A 14,752-nucleotide genomic window follows, 5' to 3' on the forward strand; every position below is an offset into this window, starting at 1 on the left:
CTCTAATGACGGGATCGTAGTGAAAGCGACAAAAACTTCGGAGGGAGGTGCGAACTCGTTGTCTTTCCCACTAGCGCTACCTGCTCCCGTGAGTGATGTGAGGCTGCCACGGGAGCTCGAAACTCGGACCTCTCAAACCCATTTCGTCACAATTGTTTATGATACCACGGATTCAACTGAGGACACCCTCTACTCAGAAGCGGCGACCCACGAAGATGAGGGGCGCCGGGCTCAATGATTACCCTCTGGTGGAACGTCCAGGGGTTAGGCAACCCCGGGACGAGAAGAGTCCTTCAGTATCACTCTCGGAAGTTCAAGCCCGACATAATTTTCTTGTTGGAAACCAAACTTCGGAGCAGTGGGGCTGAGAGGATTCGTGTGGTGTTGGGTTTTGACAGTTGTATCATTTCAGATTGTGTTGGGCGAAGTGGTGGTCTCATCCTCCTCTGGAGAGCGCCAGTGTCCTTCTCGCTAGGCTCACTTTCTCGCTTTCACATCGAGGGAATGGTAGCGGACGGGGAGGGGAAGAGATGGAGTTTTTTGGGTTTGTATGGGGACCCAATTGCGGCGGAAAGAAGGAATTCTTGGGAGCTCGTTCGCCATATCACGTCTTTAAAAAAGGGACCCTGGATTATTGGAGGTGACCTCAACGAAGTCGCTGACAATAAGGAGCTGAGCCACGGTCGGCATAGGGGCCCGGGACTTCTTGAGGCTTTCTGCCACCTCATGGAGGACTGCAACCTCTTGGACTTGGGGTTCGTGGGCGAAATTTTTACTTGGAGGAAGAGCTCTCTCCCTGATAGCCTCGTGGAAAGACTCGATCGATGCCTTGCCAATCTGAAGTGGGAAGCACTTTTCCCCAAAGCGACAGTTTTTCACCTCGAGTACTGGCACTCGGAAGGCCGTCGGGACTCTCGAAAAAGGAGCCGAAAGAGACGTCTCTTTTTTGAAGAAGCTTGGTGTGAGGCGGAAGAGTGCTTAGACCGGATTTGCGCCGTGTGGGACTCGGGAGGGTCTGGAAGAGCTGCCCCTAGACTGTGTGATTTGCTCCGGCGATGCTCCATGAGTCTCGGTAAATGGGGCCTGGGTAAAAAATCAGAGTTGTGTGCGAGGATTGAACAACAAAAGAAAATACTCCAAGAGATCGGTTATGGGAAACGAAGCTCCGGTAAAGACGGTTTGAGGGCGGCTGAAAGACAGTTGGATGCTCTTATTGAAAAAGAAGAGCATTTTTGGAGACAAAGGAGCCGGACTACGTGGTTGAGGTGCGGCGATAAGAATACAAGATTTTTTCATCGTAAAGCCTCGGCGAGGAAAAACAACAACCGTATCTGGGGGGCTTCTCGACAACGATGGGGTTTGGATTGATGAAGGCGAGGGGATTGAAAAGATATCCTCAGACTATTCTGAGACCCTCTTCACGTCATCCTCCCCACCCCCGGAGATCATTGAAGAGGTTCTTACAGGGATAGAGCCAAAGATCACGCCGGAGATGCACGAGGATCTTCTTATTCCCTTCTCCGAAGATGAGGTGAAAAAGGCTATCTTTGGCATGGACCCTTTAAAAGCTCTGGGGATTGACAGCTTCCCGGCTCTTTTCTACCAACGCCATTGGAGCCTTGTGGAAGATCTCGTGACCGAGGTGTGTCTTGGAATTCTAAACAATGGAGACTCAGTAGCAGAACTCAATGAAACGGTGATCACCCTTATACCAAAACTGAACAAGGCCGAAAAAGTAAGTGATTTTCGGCCCATTAGCCTTTGTAACGTTATTTACAAGGTGGCGTCCTGTTGTTATGTGCAAAGGTTAAAGGGGGTTATGGGGCTGGCTATTTCGGAGAACCAAGGCGCCTTCGTGGGTGGTAGGCAAATTTTCGACAACGCGATGATTTGCTTCGAGTGCATGCACTCGCTGAAGAGGGGAAGATTCGGGAACGGAAATATGGCGGCCTTGAAGATCGATATGGCTAAGGCCTACGACCGAGTAGAGTGGGATTTCCTTGAAGTCGTCATGGTGAACTTGGGTTTTGATCGGATCTGGGTCGAGAAGATCATGCGATGTGTTACTTCAGTCCGGTTCGCGTTGAACATAAACGGAGCGGCCCGTGGCCAAATTTTCCCTCGTAGGGGCCTACGACAAGGTGACCCCCTCTCTCCCTTTCTTTTTCTCTTTTGTTCGGAGGGACTTTCTAACCTTCTTTGAATGGGAGAACAAAGGAACGAGATAACGGGAGTGAGATTTGGCCGACAAGGACTCCGAGTGTCACACCTTCTCTTCGCGGATGACAGCCTCGTTTTCTTCAGGGCGTGTGTGCAATAGTGCGAAGCGGTGGAAAAATATCTCTCCATGTACGAGGCTGCCTCGGGCCAAGTTATCAACTATCCAAATCCGATATTTGCTTCAGACGTGATGTGTCGGAGGAAGAGGGCGAGTTCTATGCGAGCCTTTTGGGAGTCACGGCCACCCCATGCCACCAACGGTACCTTGGGCTCCCCAACTTCACGGGAAGAAGGAAATCTGAGCTCTTCGCCTTCGTTAGAAAACGGGTGTGGGAAAAAATTAAATCTTGGAGAGGGCTTTGGTTTTCCCAAGCGGGGAAAGAGACTCATATTAAATCGGTGCTTCAAGCTGCCTAGAGAGATCATCAACGACGTCCATAGTGCGGTTTCCAAATTTTGGTGGGGAAGCGCCGGTGAAGATAAAAAGATACATTGGTGTAAGTGGGAAACGTTGGCGAAACACAAATGGGATGGTGGCTTGGGATTTCGAGATCTTGGAAAGTTCAATAAAGCCCTCATAGCCAAAAATGTTTGGCGCCTTATCCGTGATTGTTACTTTCCGGATGGAGATTTACTCGGGGCCTCCGACACCTCGTGGGGCTCGTTCATACGGAGGAGCCTTATGTGGGGTAAGGAGATTATTATGGAAGGATCGCGGTGGCATATTGGGGACGGGGAGTCGGTTATGTTGGCTAGGGACAAATGGATCCCGTGTCCATCTCGATTCACCTTCATTGACCCTTCCCCTATTCCGGCAGACATGAGGGTGGCCGAGTTGATGAGCGAGGGTAAAGTTTGGAATGAAGCCTTGGTCCGAGCCATGTTTTGTATCGAAGATGCGGACGAAATCCTTGGTATACCGATAAGCTCTTCGAGGGCTGCCGACACTCTCAGATGACACTACTCTAAAGATGGCGAGTATTCGTTTAAGAGTGGATACCGAGTTGCTATTACGTCGGGTTCTACGGCTAGCTCCTCTAACCGTTCCGAGCTTACCTTGTGGTGGAACACGCTTTGGTCCATCCATGTCCCCCCGAAGGTTAAACTTTTCGCGTGGCGGGCCTGTAACGGTTGGATTCCTACTCGCACCATTCTTGCCGGTCGTAGAATTCTCTTGGATACCCGGTGCCCGCTCTGCCTTGGAGGACCGGAAACCATTGTCCACGCCCTCTAGGGCTGTCGTTGGACTCGGAAAGTGTGGAAAATTGCCAACTTTGGAGGATTGTGATGAGCCTATGTATCAAGGCCATGAACACCCTTGAGGTACGTAATCTTGAATTTTTTTGTTTCTTTGGTGTGGGAAGTGTGGAACCATAGGAACAATGTGGCTAATGGCAATAACTGTTGGGATCCGAGTGAGTTGGTGGAATGGACCGGAGGCTACCTCGACGATTATCGGAACGCCAACATGACCCATACGCGAACAAAAAGCCCGGAAATTCAGACCAAGTGGCAGCCCCCACCTGACGGAACGGTTTCGGTGTGTGTTGATGCGGCCGTCAATCGCAAGGACGGGAAATATGGTATTGGGTGTATCTTGAGAGACTATAAGGGCTTTGTAATTGCCTCGGAGATCTCGGCAAGGAGCCACGTGATGGAGCCTTCCCAGGCGGAGGTTATGGCATTAGGATCCGTCAAATGACTTCCTTATACAATCGGAAGAGAAAATCGCTTGGCTCATAAGTTTTTAATTATCTACTTTATATACTATGTTAGTACATTAGGATCCGTTAAATATCTTTCAAGTAAAGCCTGGTACTAACTTCTTTTTCTGATAGAAAACAACTGTCGGATAATACAAGCATAAAAAAATAGTATTTACATGAGTCAAAATAAACAATTCAAAATAGTCCCAATCACACAATGTTCACGGTGGTTTTCACGCTCGTGAAGGTCTTCATTTGCCGTTGTAGTCGTCCATCCATCTTGGGCTCTTACGCACACGCCCAATCTCTTTTGATCTGGTCTCACCCTTATGGATTGAAGGGATCTCTCCATTTCATGAAGCGAAAGCGCGAGATAAATTAAAAAAAATCACAATAGTTGATTTGCACACGAATGCCATTCAATGATTCTTCCACAACCTGTTTTATTCGATAGATTATGAATGCCTGATTAATGGCATGTTGAACTCGTTAATTCACAAAGATACCTAAAACAATAAAAATTGGAGGGAACTCTCTCTTTGGAATTTTTTTCTCATTAATAAAAATCTACTAAACATAGAAGGTTGTAAGGTTTTATAGGAGACCTTGAGATCAATAACAAACAAAAACATTAATACAATATGAAATTGAAAACCAATAAACACTTACAATTAAGATCAATTTAAAAGCAATAAAAAGAAAAAAAAAAGAAAACCGAAATGGGAAAAAAGTGCCAAAAACATAAAATTTCATTCTGAAGGTCAAAACGTATGAATCAGGCTTAAATCCCTCGACCGTAATCCTAAGCATTGGTCCTCTTTATTTTGCTGTTTCCAATATAAAAAAAATGTAGGGATTATTCCTAAACTATAACCTGCTCAATACTTATGGATAAAAATCCAATATGTCAAAACTAATCCAAAAGTATGACTTCATTATATTTCTTGGTACAAAACTACCCTTAATGAAATATTTTTTTTTTTATATTTTGTCTGTCTAGTTTATTTACGTGATCGTCAATAATCTACTTTATTTATTGACATTTACTACTACAAAAAAGCCTTTAGAAGCGACTTGAAATTACGATATATTTTTTTGAAATGTGTAAAATCTAAAGAAAATAATGTTCAATCAAACCAAACGAAAATCAACAACTACACATCCGAAATCAATCTCGATGATTTAGGTTTATTTTCATGAATTTAACTTTAAGGTTTGAGTTTGTGTTTTAGTGTTTCTTTGTCATTTTGGGCTGAGAAGAAGAAGAAGAAGAAGAAGTCATGATGGAGATGAAGAGGAATTGACGTGGAGGCGGAGAGAGAGAGAGAGAGAGAGAGAGAGAGAGAGAGAGAGAGAGAGAGAGAGAGAGAGAGAGAGAGAGAGAGAGAGAGATTTATGTCCATATCAACGTGTTTCACGATTTCACTCCCTCCAAAGCCTCGTATATACCTAATAATTTTGGAAACAAAAAAAAAAATTTGGTTTTAAGAATCTGAAAATTCGTTTGAGGATTTATTGATATTTTATCTTTATATTGACATGAATGTCAATAAATATTCAAACAATTCTAGAAATTTCTTTGTAGATTTATTGACATCGATGTCAATAAATATTCAAACAATTCTAGAAATTTCTTTGTAGATTTATTGACATCGATGTCAATAAATTTTTTGGATGTCAATAAATATTCAAAGAATTTGGTCTGTTGAAGATTTATTGACATGCATAAAATTTATTGACAACGATGTCAATAAATCTTCAAAGATTTTTCCAGAATCGTTTGAAGATTTATTGATAATTCTTGTCAATATAAAGATAAAATGTCAAAAAATCTTCAAACGAATTTTCAAATTTTCAAACCAATTTTTTATTTTATTTTATTTTATTTTTTTTCAAATCTTCAAATTTTCCAGGTAATTTTCATAGCAAACGAAAAATGATCTTTAACTTTGCTTTTGTGATCATTAAGTAAGTAAAAAAAATTAAATAAAAAATAATATTTCATTAAAGATACTTTAGTACCAAATACCAATACATATATAACTGTCATACTTTTAATTTTGACTTATTAGATTTTGGTGATATCAGTTCATAATTTAGGAATAATCTCAAAAAATAATGCATCACATCTTCTCCTTTTTTAGCCTGGGCGTTCTCCTTGGCCCAATACGACATGCCTTCCTGGTCCAACTTCAGCTCAGCGCTCGTATTACTTGTCCTTTGGGGAATGTGACTAAGATGGGCAATGTTGGAAATAAAACTTGATAAAATAAGTGAAAGCATGGATATTTAACTTAAACATGCGTGGATAAATAGACACCTATCACATTTATATAAGTATAAGGAAACGTATTTAAAGGCAAATAATTATTAGAATTTAGAAAATGAAATATTGGAAGTCTTCTTATATAATTACGTCGGAAAACAACGAATAATGTATATATGAAGTAAAAGAAAATTTGTTGAGTGTAGGTATGTGTGGAGCGTGTGAAGGAGATAAGGAAGCGAGCAGTTATCCGTATATATGAATGCAAATTGCAGGAAGACATGGAAATGCGTGTTTGTTCTAGAGAAATATAGATAAAGAGAGCATTAAATGGCGTCCAACTACTCAGTATTGAAAGCTCTTTATTAAGGTCATGTCTTGTGCCGTATGATATGGATACATTTTCCCTTCGTTATCATCGCTAATAATCAGACCTCTCTCTCGTTTCTTTTCTTTTTTACCTCAAAGCGTATATGGCGACCGACAGCGACGCCGCAACCAATAGCAGCAGCCGACGCACGGCGGAGACGCTGCTGAGGGTTATCCCGGTAGCTCCGTGCATAGCGGCGCTGCTGGTGATGCTCCACAACTCTCAGACCAACGACTCGGGCTCTATTTCTTATTCTCACCTTGGGGCTTTCAAGTAAGCGTAAAGAATCTTGTAAATATGTACATGTACGATCATCATCATCAGTTAACATGCACTATTCTTGCAGGTACTTGGTGCACATGAACGGGATCTGTGCCGGCTATTCCGTTGTGTCTGCAGTGATTGCGGCGATGATGCATCGCCCCTTCACAATGCCCCAAGCGTGGACTGTCTTCTTCCTGGATCAGGTACATATATGCAGAATAAAAGCCCCCAAATTTATGCATCCTCTATTATATATACATACCAGGCAAGCTCCCCAATCTTGTTAGGGCAAAACGCCCCCAAATTTTATACACATATATCAAGCAATATATTATATTTTACTTAAAGTTATACACCGAATTTAATTTTTGCATAAAAATATTTGATGCTAGCGATATAGACAACAAAATGGTCAAGTTTCATGCTCCAATCACCTGAAAGCGTTAGAAGGCCACTTTTTCGCTTAAATTTGAGTTACTTATTAAACTATTGGAAAACCTAATATTTTTATTGGCTAGGTTACAACATTAAAATTAAATAATATTTAAGTTTAGAAATAAAATATAATGTACTTTTTCTAAAAATTGGCACAGAATTCCTATTGTGGTCGGACATTGCTAGAAGAGTTGTTTATTTAGTCAATATATACCAATAGAAATCTTACTCTTTGAACTAAATAAATAGGTGATGACGTACTTGGTGTTGGGTGCTGGAGCGGTGTCGACAGAGGTGTTGTACTTGGCATACAAGGGAGACACGGCCATCACATGGAGCTCCGGTTGCTCATCGTTCGGTGTGTTTTGCCACAAAGCTACCGCTTCGGTGGCACTCACATTTGCGGTGCTCGCTTGTTACATCGTGCTTTCCTTCATCTCCTCCTACAACCTCTTCACCAACTACAACGCCCCGTCATCCAACTCCCACTCCAAGCCCGCCCTTCAACTCTCCTCCTTCCACGCTTGAAACTCTCTCTCTCTCTCTCTCTTTCCCCCCTAATAAGAATAATGTATCTTATATATCCTTTTCATTGATCAGTGTATTTACTTGAAGCTTATAATTTAAGTTATGAAGAGACCAATGAAATTCTCGTACAACTAAGGATCGCTCCCTGACAAAAAAAAAATTGTTTGCTTTACTCACTGTCAACTAACACCTATAAATAAGTTTGTTTTGGGCCAAGGAAAGGTCGTGCCTTCATTCCAGGATTCGCAGTCGTCCGTTCCCTGATGAATGTTATTCCTAAACATCCATAGACTATAATATGTTATAAATTATTTCAATATGCAATGAAAGAAAGTTGCATAAACCGTGAGTTTTCGTTCGATCCTTACTAAAATTAGATAAACGAGTGATTAATAATGTTGATAGCTGCTCCAATAAAATTTCTTAACCAACAAGGGAGCCATAACCACAATTTTTTTTTTTTTTTTTTTTTATCACTATTAATATATACATACTGGACAAACACTATAGTATACTGACCATGCATGCTCTTAAAAATGAAAAATAAAGAGAAAAGGATGAGTTGATACCGAGTAAATGACCTTTTATTCATAATCACAAGTTGTGGGTTCTTTCGTTGTCAATTGCATTTGCTTGCAGGGGCAGACTCACATTGACCACGGTGGACCAGGCCACCCCAGCTTTTAGAAAAATTTCCTAAATACCTTATTTTAATATGGTAAATTCATAAATGCCTTTAATTCTATAGACTTCTATCACTACCTCATTTGTTTTACAAATTATCATATACCTCATTTGTTTTTGTAAAATTTCGTATCTACCTCATTTTAAATAAGTCCATAATTGCAAATTTTGTCTATATATATATATATATATATATATATATATATATATATATATATATATATATATATACAAAATCCTAGGGGCACTATCGGCCAAGAATACATGATATATTAGCAGTGCAGAGCGCAGGTGACACTATCGGCCAAGATTACATAGTAGGTGACACTATTGATCAAGATTACAAACTTATTAGAATAAATCCTAGGGGGCATGCATTTCTGCATCCCATGGGGTCTTGAACCCATGACCTCTCCGTCGAGGTGAGTGTGGGATTACCGCTAGACCAAGTTAGCTACCACAAATTTTGTCTATATTATGACCACATGTCTAACTTTTTCCTTTATTTTTTTTATACTAATTGTGTATTTGTCGGGTTAAAAATTAATGTTGTTCCTTCTTTACCCTTCATGCATCTTTGTAATTTTTTTTTATTGACGTCCTATTTTTTTTTAGAATGTTTGGTTAGTGGTGTGCTTATTACATAATTACCCTATTTCTTGAGTCTATCAATTTTTTTTTTTTTTTAAGTTAAATGGCATTTTTGATTTGATTATATATTATATATGGATCTATGTGAGTATAGTGCATTGTATATAGTGATAAGTTTAGATTATAATTTAATTTTTATAAATATGTTTTTTCCCATTTCAATATATTGACTTGTGTGCAGGAATTTGCTTACAAATTAATTTAGTATTTAGAGATAATTTAAATATTTTTCCAGGATATGCGTAGTATACTTTTTTTTTTTGTATGAAATCAAGTTGTTTTGCATTTTGATTTTAAAAAGAGATGTATTTTGAGATATTTCAAATTTTTACGGAGTTTAATTTGTATATTTTTATACAGTATTTTATACTACCTCCGACCACATTCCATTTTCATTCATGGTTTTGCCCCTATATGTTTGACTAGTCCATGATTGGTGATCCCATTAGAATTAAATGAGACCATAAAAAGGTCGTCCGGGCGGGATTGCACAAATATGGGTATATAGATGCAGTCTAAACCCCCACTTCTAATACAAAAAGATTCCGATCCGAATCGGAAAGATTGGATCCATCCATGAGGTGGACGAAATCCGCAAACTTTATGGGCAATGTAACAAAATTAAAATCCAAATTTAAGATCTTTTATTCACAACTTCAAATTTTTATTTTTTTATTTTTTTATTTTTTTCTACCTTATGGCATTTTGCAAGCTACAAAAGAAAAAGTTTGATTAAGTTTGAAAAATTAAACTACATATGGAGTGGACCATTGAATTAGAAAGATTGATTAGAAAGATTAGCGACAAAATACCCAAATGGGAAAACCGCATCAAACGTTAAATAAGCGAACTTGCTCAATATTGGAATATGGTAAATGGAGTTAGTACAATTAAAGAATACGATAAGCATCGCGGAATATCAAAATTGTCATATATTCAAGCCAACATTTTGTTAAAAATCATGATAAGAAGATATTACGAGCACCTTATAAAACCTTTTGGACTATAAAAGGTTTACAAATATACAAGTTGTCATTCAATATTTATATCTTGGGAGTAACTTAATGCCCTGTTATTGTGAATTATCGCACAATATTATGTTCTACGTATCACGAAGGAGCCAGCTATGCGCGTTGTGTTTAAAAGGACTGCCTTCCTTTAGTCTCGAAGACATTATAGCAAATTGGGAACGAGACATGAATGGCCAAATTTTCAAGATATTTTGAGAAAGTCAACTGATATGGCGGTGGAGGAGATCGATTCTTTCAGTCACAAGAAGATCGTAGAAAATTAGACGAACTCAAATATCCACAGTCTCAAAGGAGCCCTAGAAAAGTTTATCTAAGTGATGAAGAAGCTCCAAATGACCTTCACATGGTGCAAATAAGGTAGATTCCTTGATTATGCGATTCCTTTCTCTAAATCCAGCAAAGCGGGAGAGGGAGATGATTAGGATGTTCCTCTTTTTTGAGGTGAAGAGTTTGAGAATGAGGTTTCAACAAGCTCTTAGGCACATTTGAGAGAGAATGTAATATGGAATCATCTAACCATTGTCTTATGTATGAGAATCGTGAGAGAGAGAAGGATAAGAAGTCTTCTTAAATTCTAGAGAGAAAGGAGTGAGATTGATTGTCTTTTTTGTTGATCTTTGAGTGGTGAGAGATGAGAGACAAGAGATGAAATGCCACTTTGATTTTGTTTGCTTTGGAAATTGTTTGTGTTGACAAAATTTGAGCGCTAAATAAATTCGGTTCAGTTTATACCTTTGTTTTTCTTTGTGGTCTCCCCTTCAAGTGATGAAAGATGGGGTTTTCATAATGTTTATTAGCTTTCATGTTTATACTTCATGAATATCATTAACTAAATGAGAATAACAAAGTTATCTCTTTACCCTTCTATTTATTATTTCCTTCACCTCTTTTATTGTTTGTTATTAAGCACAAGCATATACTTAGTGATATGAAGCAACTATCTCACGATGCTTGATACACCCTGTGAATTGAGTGTCCCGCTTTGATACCAATTGAAATTTCTTAACGTGATTAAGATGATTGTTCAACTAGTGGGTGAAACAACTTGTTGAATAACTGATTGTTTTTATCAATATTAATTGAAATAATAATCAAACAAGCAATCAAAGAGAAAGCAATAAAGGACACAAGAGATTTGGTAACCCTATTAAATGATAAAGCACGGCTTAGGGGACTGATACGTCAAGTGGTGAAAAGCAATCCACTATCTCAATTGTAAAAGGTACAAAATTTAGGTTTGCAGACTCCCTCTCAAACACGTTCGTCTTTAACATCGCCAATGGATGGTAATATGAGATCCCCTCAGGTTAGAGACACCTTATTTTTTTTCACCCAATCTTCTTCAGAAGATTGTCAAGCACATCAATGCAAAAACACGCATTAACAAACTGCACAAATAAAGATAAAACAGTTGCAAAGACCAAGAACTAGTTGTCGATGAAGATCTCCAAGACAAAGAGACTAGTTCAAGGTTTAAGGCAACCTGAATTTACCTAACAGAAAAGTGATTAACCTAATTCGACTCAGAACGAGCTTTATTAGAATAACACCAAATCTCTTGCGAATATCTTATTCTCAAAAAATAAATATCCGAGAATATCTCCCCATATCATTCATAACTGGAAAGAGGACATTTTCAGTCATATTCGCGCGGAAGGAGAAATGATTTTGAGTAACCTGGATCTTGAACAACTTCTTGCACCATATCTTGATCAACTTAAACAACATTATTTTTCCAAACTAAACCAAGCCACATATGATCCAACAATCTCCGCCTTGATATTTTTGGCAAAAAAAAAATATATATATATATACACACTACGCAGAGTGCTTCTTGTTGGAATTGATCTAGGGTATAAGAAAAAGTTTAACGCTTCGGATAAGCGGCGGAATTTTAAATATTTTCTTTTGACAAGTAAAACGATTTTACTAACCTAGACAAAGAACAAGCACAGGTAAATAAAAACTATTATGAGCATAAAAGATTACTAACCTTTTTAGAAGCTTGAACGTTGAGAAGCTTTTGGAAAGTTGCAACGTTTGTCTCCCCTCACAGCACGTCTCTCTTCTTTCCTCGGCAACTCGAGCAACCACGAAAGTTTCTATCACTAAATCACTGGAGAGAAAAGGAATTAGTGAGTGGACACTTTTAAACACGACAACTCGAGAATAAGTCTCAAAGTCGAAGAGCTAAAACAACTAGGTCAAATGAGGACCTAGGTGCCAAAACAAAAATGAAAAATAACTAGAGAGAGAGAGAGGAGTTCGGCCAAGTTCTAGAGAGAGCGTCTCTCAATCTCTTAAACTTTGGATGAATGAAATGAAGGGAATGAGGGCTCTATTTATAGGAGAGGTTTTACCTTCAATAAGGTAGTTTCCTCTTTTATTGAATATCATATATTCATGAGCAAATATTGCTCTCCTTCCCTTACAGTCACACGGCCAAGAGTGCTTCTAGAAGCCCTTGGATTTGTTTCCTCTTTTGTTCCCTTCCTTACTTGGCCGAATTCCCTAATGCATCTAGATGCAAATTTGTTTCCTCTTTTTCTTTTGGCAAGTATCTTCATACATTAATGCACAAAATAATCTCTCTTTCACACTAGGGCTGCATGAAATTAGTCTCCCATTCTCTTGGGTTGAACAACCAAAAGGCTTCTAGAAAGTCTTTCTAGATTTTTCTTTACTTGTTCATGACAACATAAGAAAAGCCCATTAAGAATTTTCAAGTAAAATTCTATGAAATGAAAATAATCCACAAGGCCCAATGAACACATCATGGCCAAGTGATCTAGGCCATCATATGACCATGTCAAAAAATTTATTGACATTCATTTCATGCTATGTCCAAAAAGACAAATTTACCCCTTTGACAATTTTCGTAAAACTTGTCTCGTTCTTGTTTTGACTTAGCTTCTAGATTAACTATTCCTACTCGATATGATTTGTGATAGTGACCTCATGGATCCAAATGAACAAAGCTTGAGCTAAACACTTGGACTCAAAAGTACACAAACCTTTTCCAAGTTTAGCTTAATGTCAACTGACTCTACTAAAGAGTTGACACTGAAAATCTCTCGGTTCAAATGAATTTATTTTGTACTCAAGAATTCAACCAAATTATGATGAGCGGATCCACTGAATATTATCTATGTTTACCCTTCATGAATATCATCAGCTAGTCGGAATTTACGAAATTACCATTTTACCCTTCTAGCTGTTATTTCCTCAACTCCTTTGTCGCTTGTGAATAAGTTAGAAACAATGTATTGACGAGGAGCTAACAAGTCACATTGTTTCATCCAAAAGAGTCAGGACTCAATTTGGACACTGACCAGTTCATTTATTCACATTCCAAGGAACAAAGCATGAGGTGATATACATTGCATTTCTGCAATATCTTGTACATGAATTCCATATCTATGAGAACTTCACAAAATTACTCATGACATTCTCACAACTTAGTACTTCACCAATAGGCCCTTTTCAGAATCACATAGTGAGTCCGAACTCTGACTTTCTCAAATGAGAATACGTAAGTTGTGAAATGGCATGTCTCATTTCAGGATTAAGGTAAGCACGATGCAATTCATACGTAGTGACTTCGAGACATAAGAGGTTAAATGGGTTGTTCTTATTTTGTCTCTAGAAGTGCACTGGTCAATTCAGTACCTTCGGAAGATACCTAGAAGAACTATAGAGTCTCCAACTCTCAATGCCCCATAACCAGACATCATAGATTCTCCTAACAATCGTACTGAGATAAATGGTCCTTTGACCCTTAGATTGTGAATATATCGTTTTAAGCAAACTACGAAGAGTTTGTTCATGCAAATCTACATTTGTCTCTTCGTATGTTGTTAAGTTTGTTTATGGACTAAAGACTAATGTTTCAACTTTTTATTAATGAATAAGCAATTACAAGCAAGAGTATTCGTGAGACTTTATTACATCAAATGTACAAAATATTACTACAACTCTTCTTGTGGGCACCATTGACAACACTTCTAGCAAACAAGGACAAGCCATAATAGTTATAATCAGTTCAAGCAATCAAGAAGTAAAGCATTGTTTAGATTTATCTATTACAACCCAAAAGAATAAAATAAAATAAGAAATCACTCAACCAATAATACTCCCCCTTCTTTCCACAAAAAGACAAACAATGGGATGTACACCAAGAATAGGGAGACTTATCATTTTACATATATAAAGTCTGATTTATAATCTAAAAGATGTGCGAAGTGTCAATATGCTCTAAAGTAAATTAATTTACGACGAACAATTTGACTTGGCCTTAAATGGTAAGTCAAAGATCAATTGAAAAGAAGCATGGAATGGAAGAATGTTAAATGAGAAATACGTGGATCAACATAATTGATAGAATAATGATAAAAGTGGGACTCCATCATATAGGAATCTCAATCCTGGGTAAAACGTCTAATCCGTCTACTAAGGATGGCTGAGAATTAAATGGCTCAAGGAAACTTATCTTCTCTTGTCAAAGTGGGAGATTTTAAGGAATATTGCCCACTTGAAAATAATAAATAAACATGAATGATTACTAAATAAGATAAGAAGTTTATTTTCTTAGCACCAT

At 38.4% G+C, this 14,752-nt stretch overlaps 2 protein-coding genes across 2 annotated transcripts; both read left to right on the forward strand.

The window, feature by feature from the left end:
- Positions 1 to 234: 234 nt before the first annotated feature.
- LOC149404279 (uncharacterized) lies at positions 235 to 3,178 on the forward strand. The gene is made up of 3 exons (XM_089607477.1): positions 235 to 1,327; positions 1,374 to 2,141; positions 2,328 to 3,178. The coding sequence occupies exons 1-3, from the start codon at positions 235 to 237 to the stop codon at positions 3,176 to 3,178; spliced, it is 2,712 nt and encodes a 903-aa protein (XP_089463603.1).
- Positions 3,179 to 6,559: 3,381 nt separating this feature from the next.
- Positions 6,560 to 7,920, forward strand: LOC149404280 (CASP-like protein 2A1). The gene is made up of 3 exons (XM_089601759.1): positions 6,560 to 6,835; positions 6,909 to 7,029; positions 7,511 to 7,920. The coding sequence occupies exons 1-3, from the start codon at positions 6,666 to 6,668 to the stop codon at positions 7,787 to 7,789; spliced, it is 570 nt and encodes a 189-aa protein (XP_089457885.1). The 5' UTR covers positions 6,560 to 6,665; the 3' UTR covers positions 7,790 to 7,920.
- Positions 7,921 to 14,752: the final 6,832 nt, after the last annotated feature.

This window comes from Urtica dioica, chromosome 2 (assembly GCF_054948205.1).
Source record: "Urtica dioica subsp. dioica isolate 48M chromosome 2, U.dioica_male_clone48M_v1_H2, whole genome shotgun sequence".
Lineage (NCBI taxonomy): Eukaryota > Viridiplantae > Streptophyta > Magnoliopsida > Rosales > Urticaceae > Urtica > Urtica dioica.

Coding starts and splice junctions, on each gene's coding strand:
- LOC149404279 (XM_089607477.1), top strand. CDS start 235: ATGATTACCCTCTGGTGGAACGTCCAGGGGTTAGGCAACCCCGGGACG. Junction 1,328..1,373: donor GGCGAGGAAAAACAACAACC/GTATCTGGGGGG, acceptor GGATTGATGAAG/GCGAGGGGATTGAAAAGATA. Junction 2,142..2,327: donor TCGTAGGGGCCTACGACAAG/GTGACCCCCTCT, acceptor AATAGTGCGAAG/CGGTGGAAAAATATCTCTCC.
- LOC149404280 (XM_089601759.1), top strand. CDS start 6,666: ATGGCGACCGACAGCGACGCCGCAACCAATAGCAGCAGCCGACGCACG. Junction 6,836..6,908: donor TCTCACCTTGGGGCTTTCAA/GTAAGCGTAAAG, acceptor CTATTCTTGCAG/GTACTTGGTGCACATGAACG. Junction 7,030..7,510: donor CTGTCTTCTTCCTGGATCAG/GTACATATATGC, acceptor CTAAATAAATAG/GTGATGACGTACTTGGTGTT.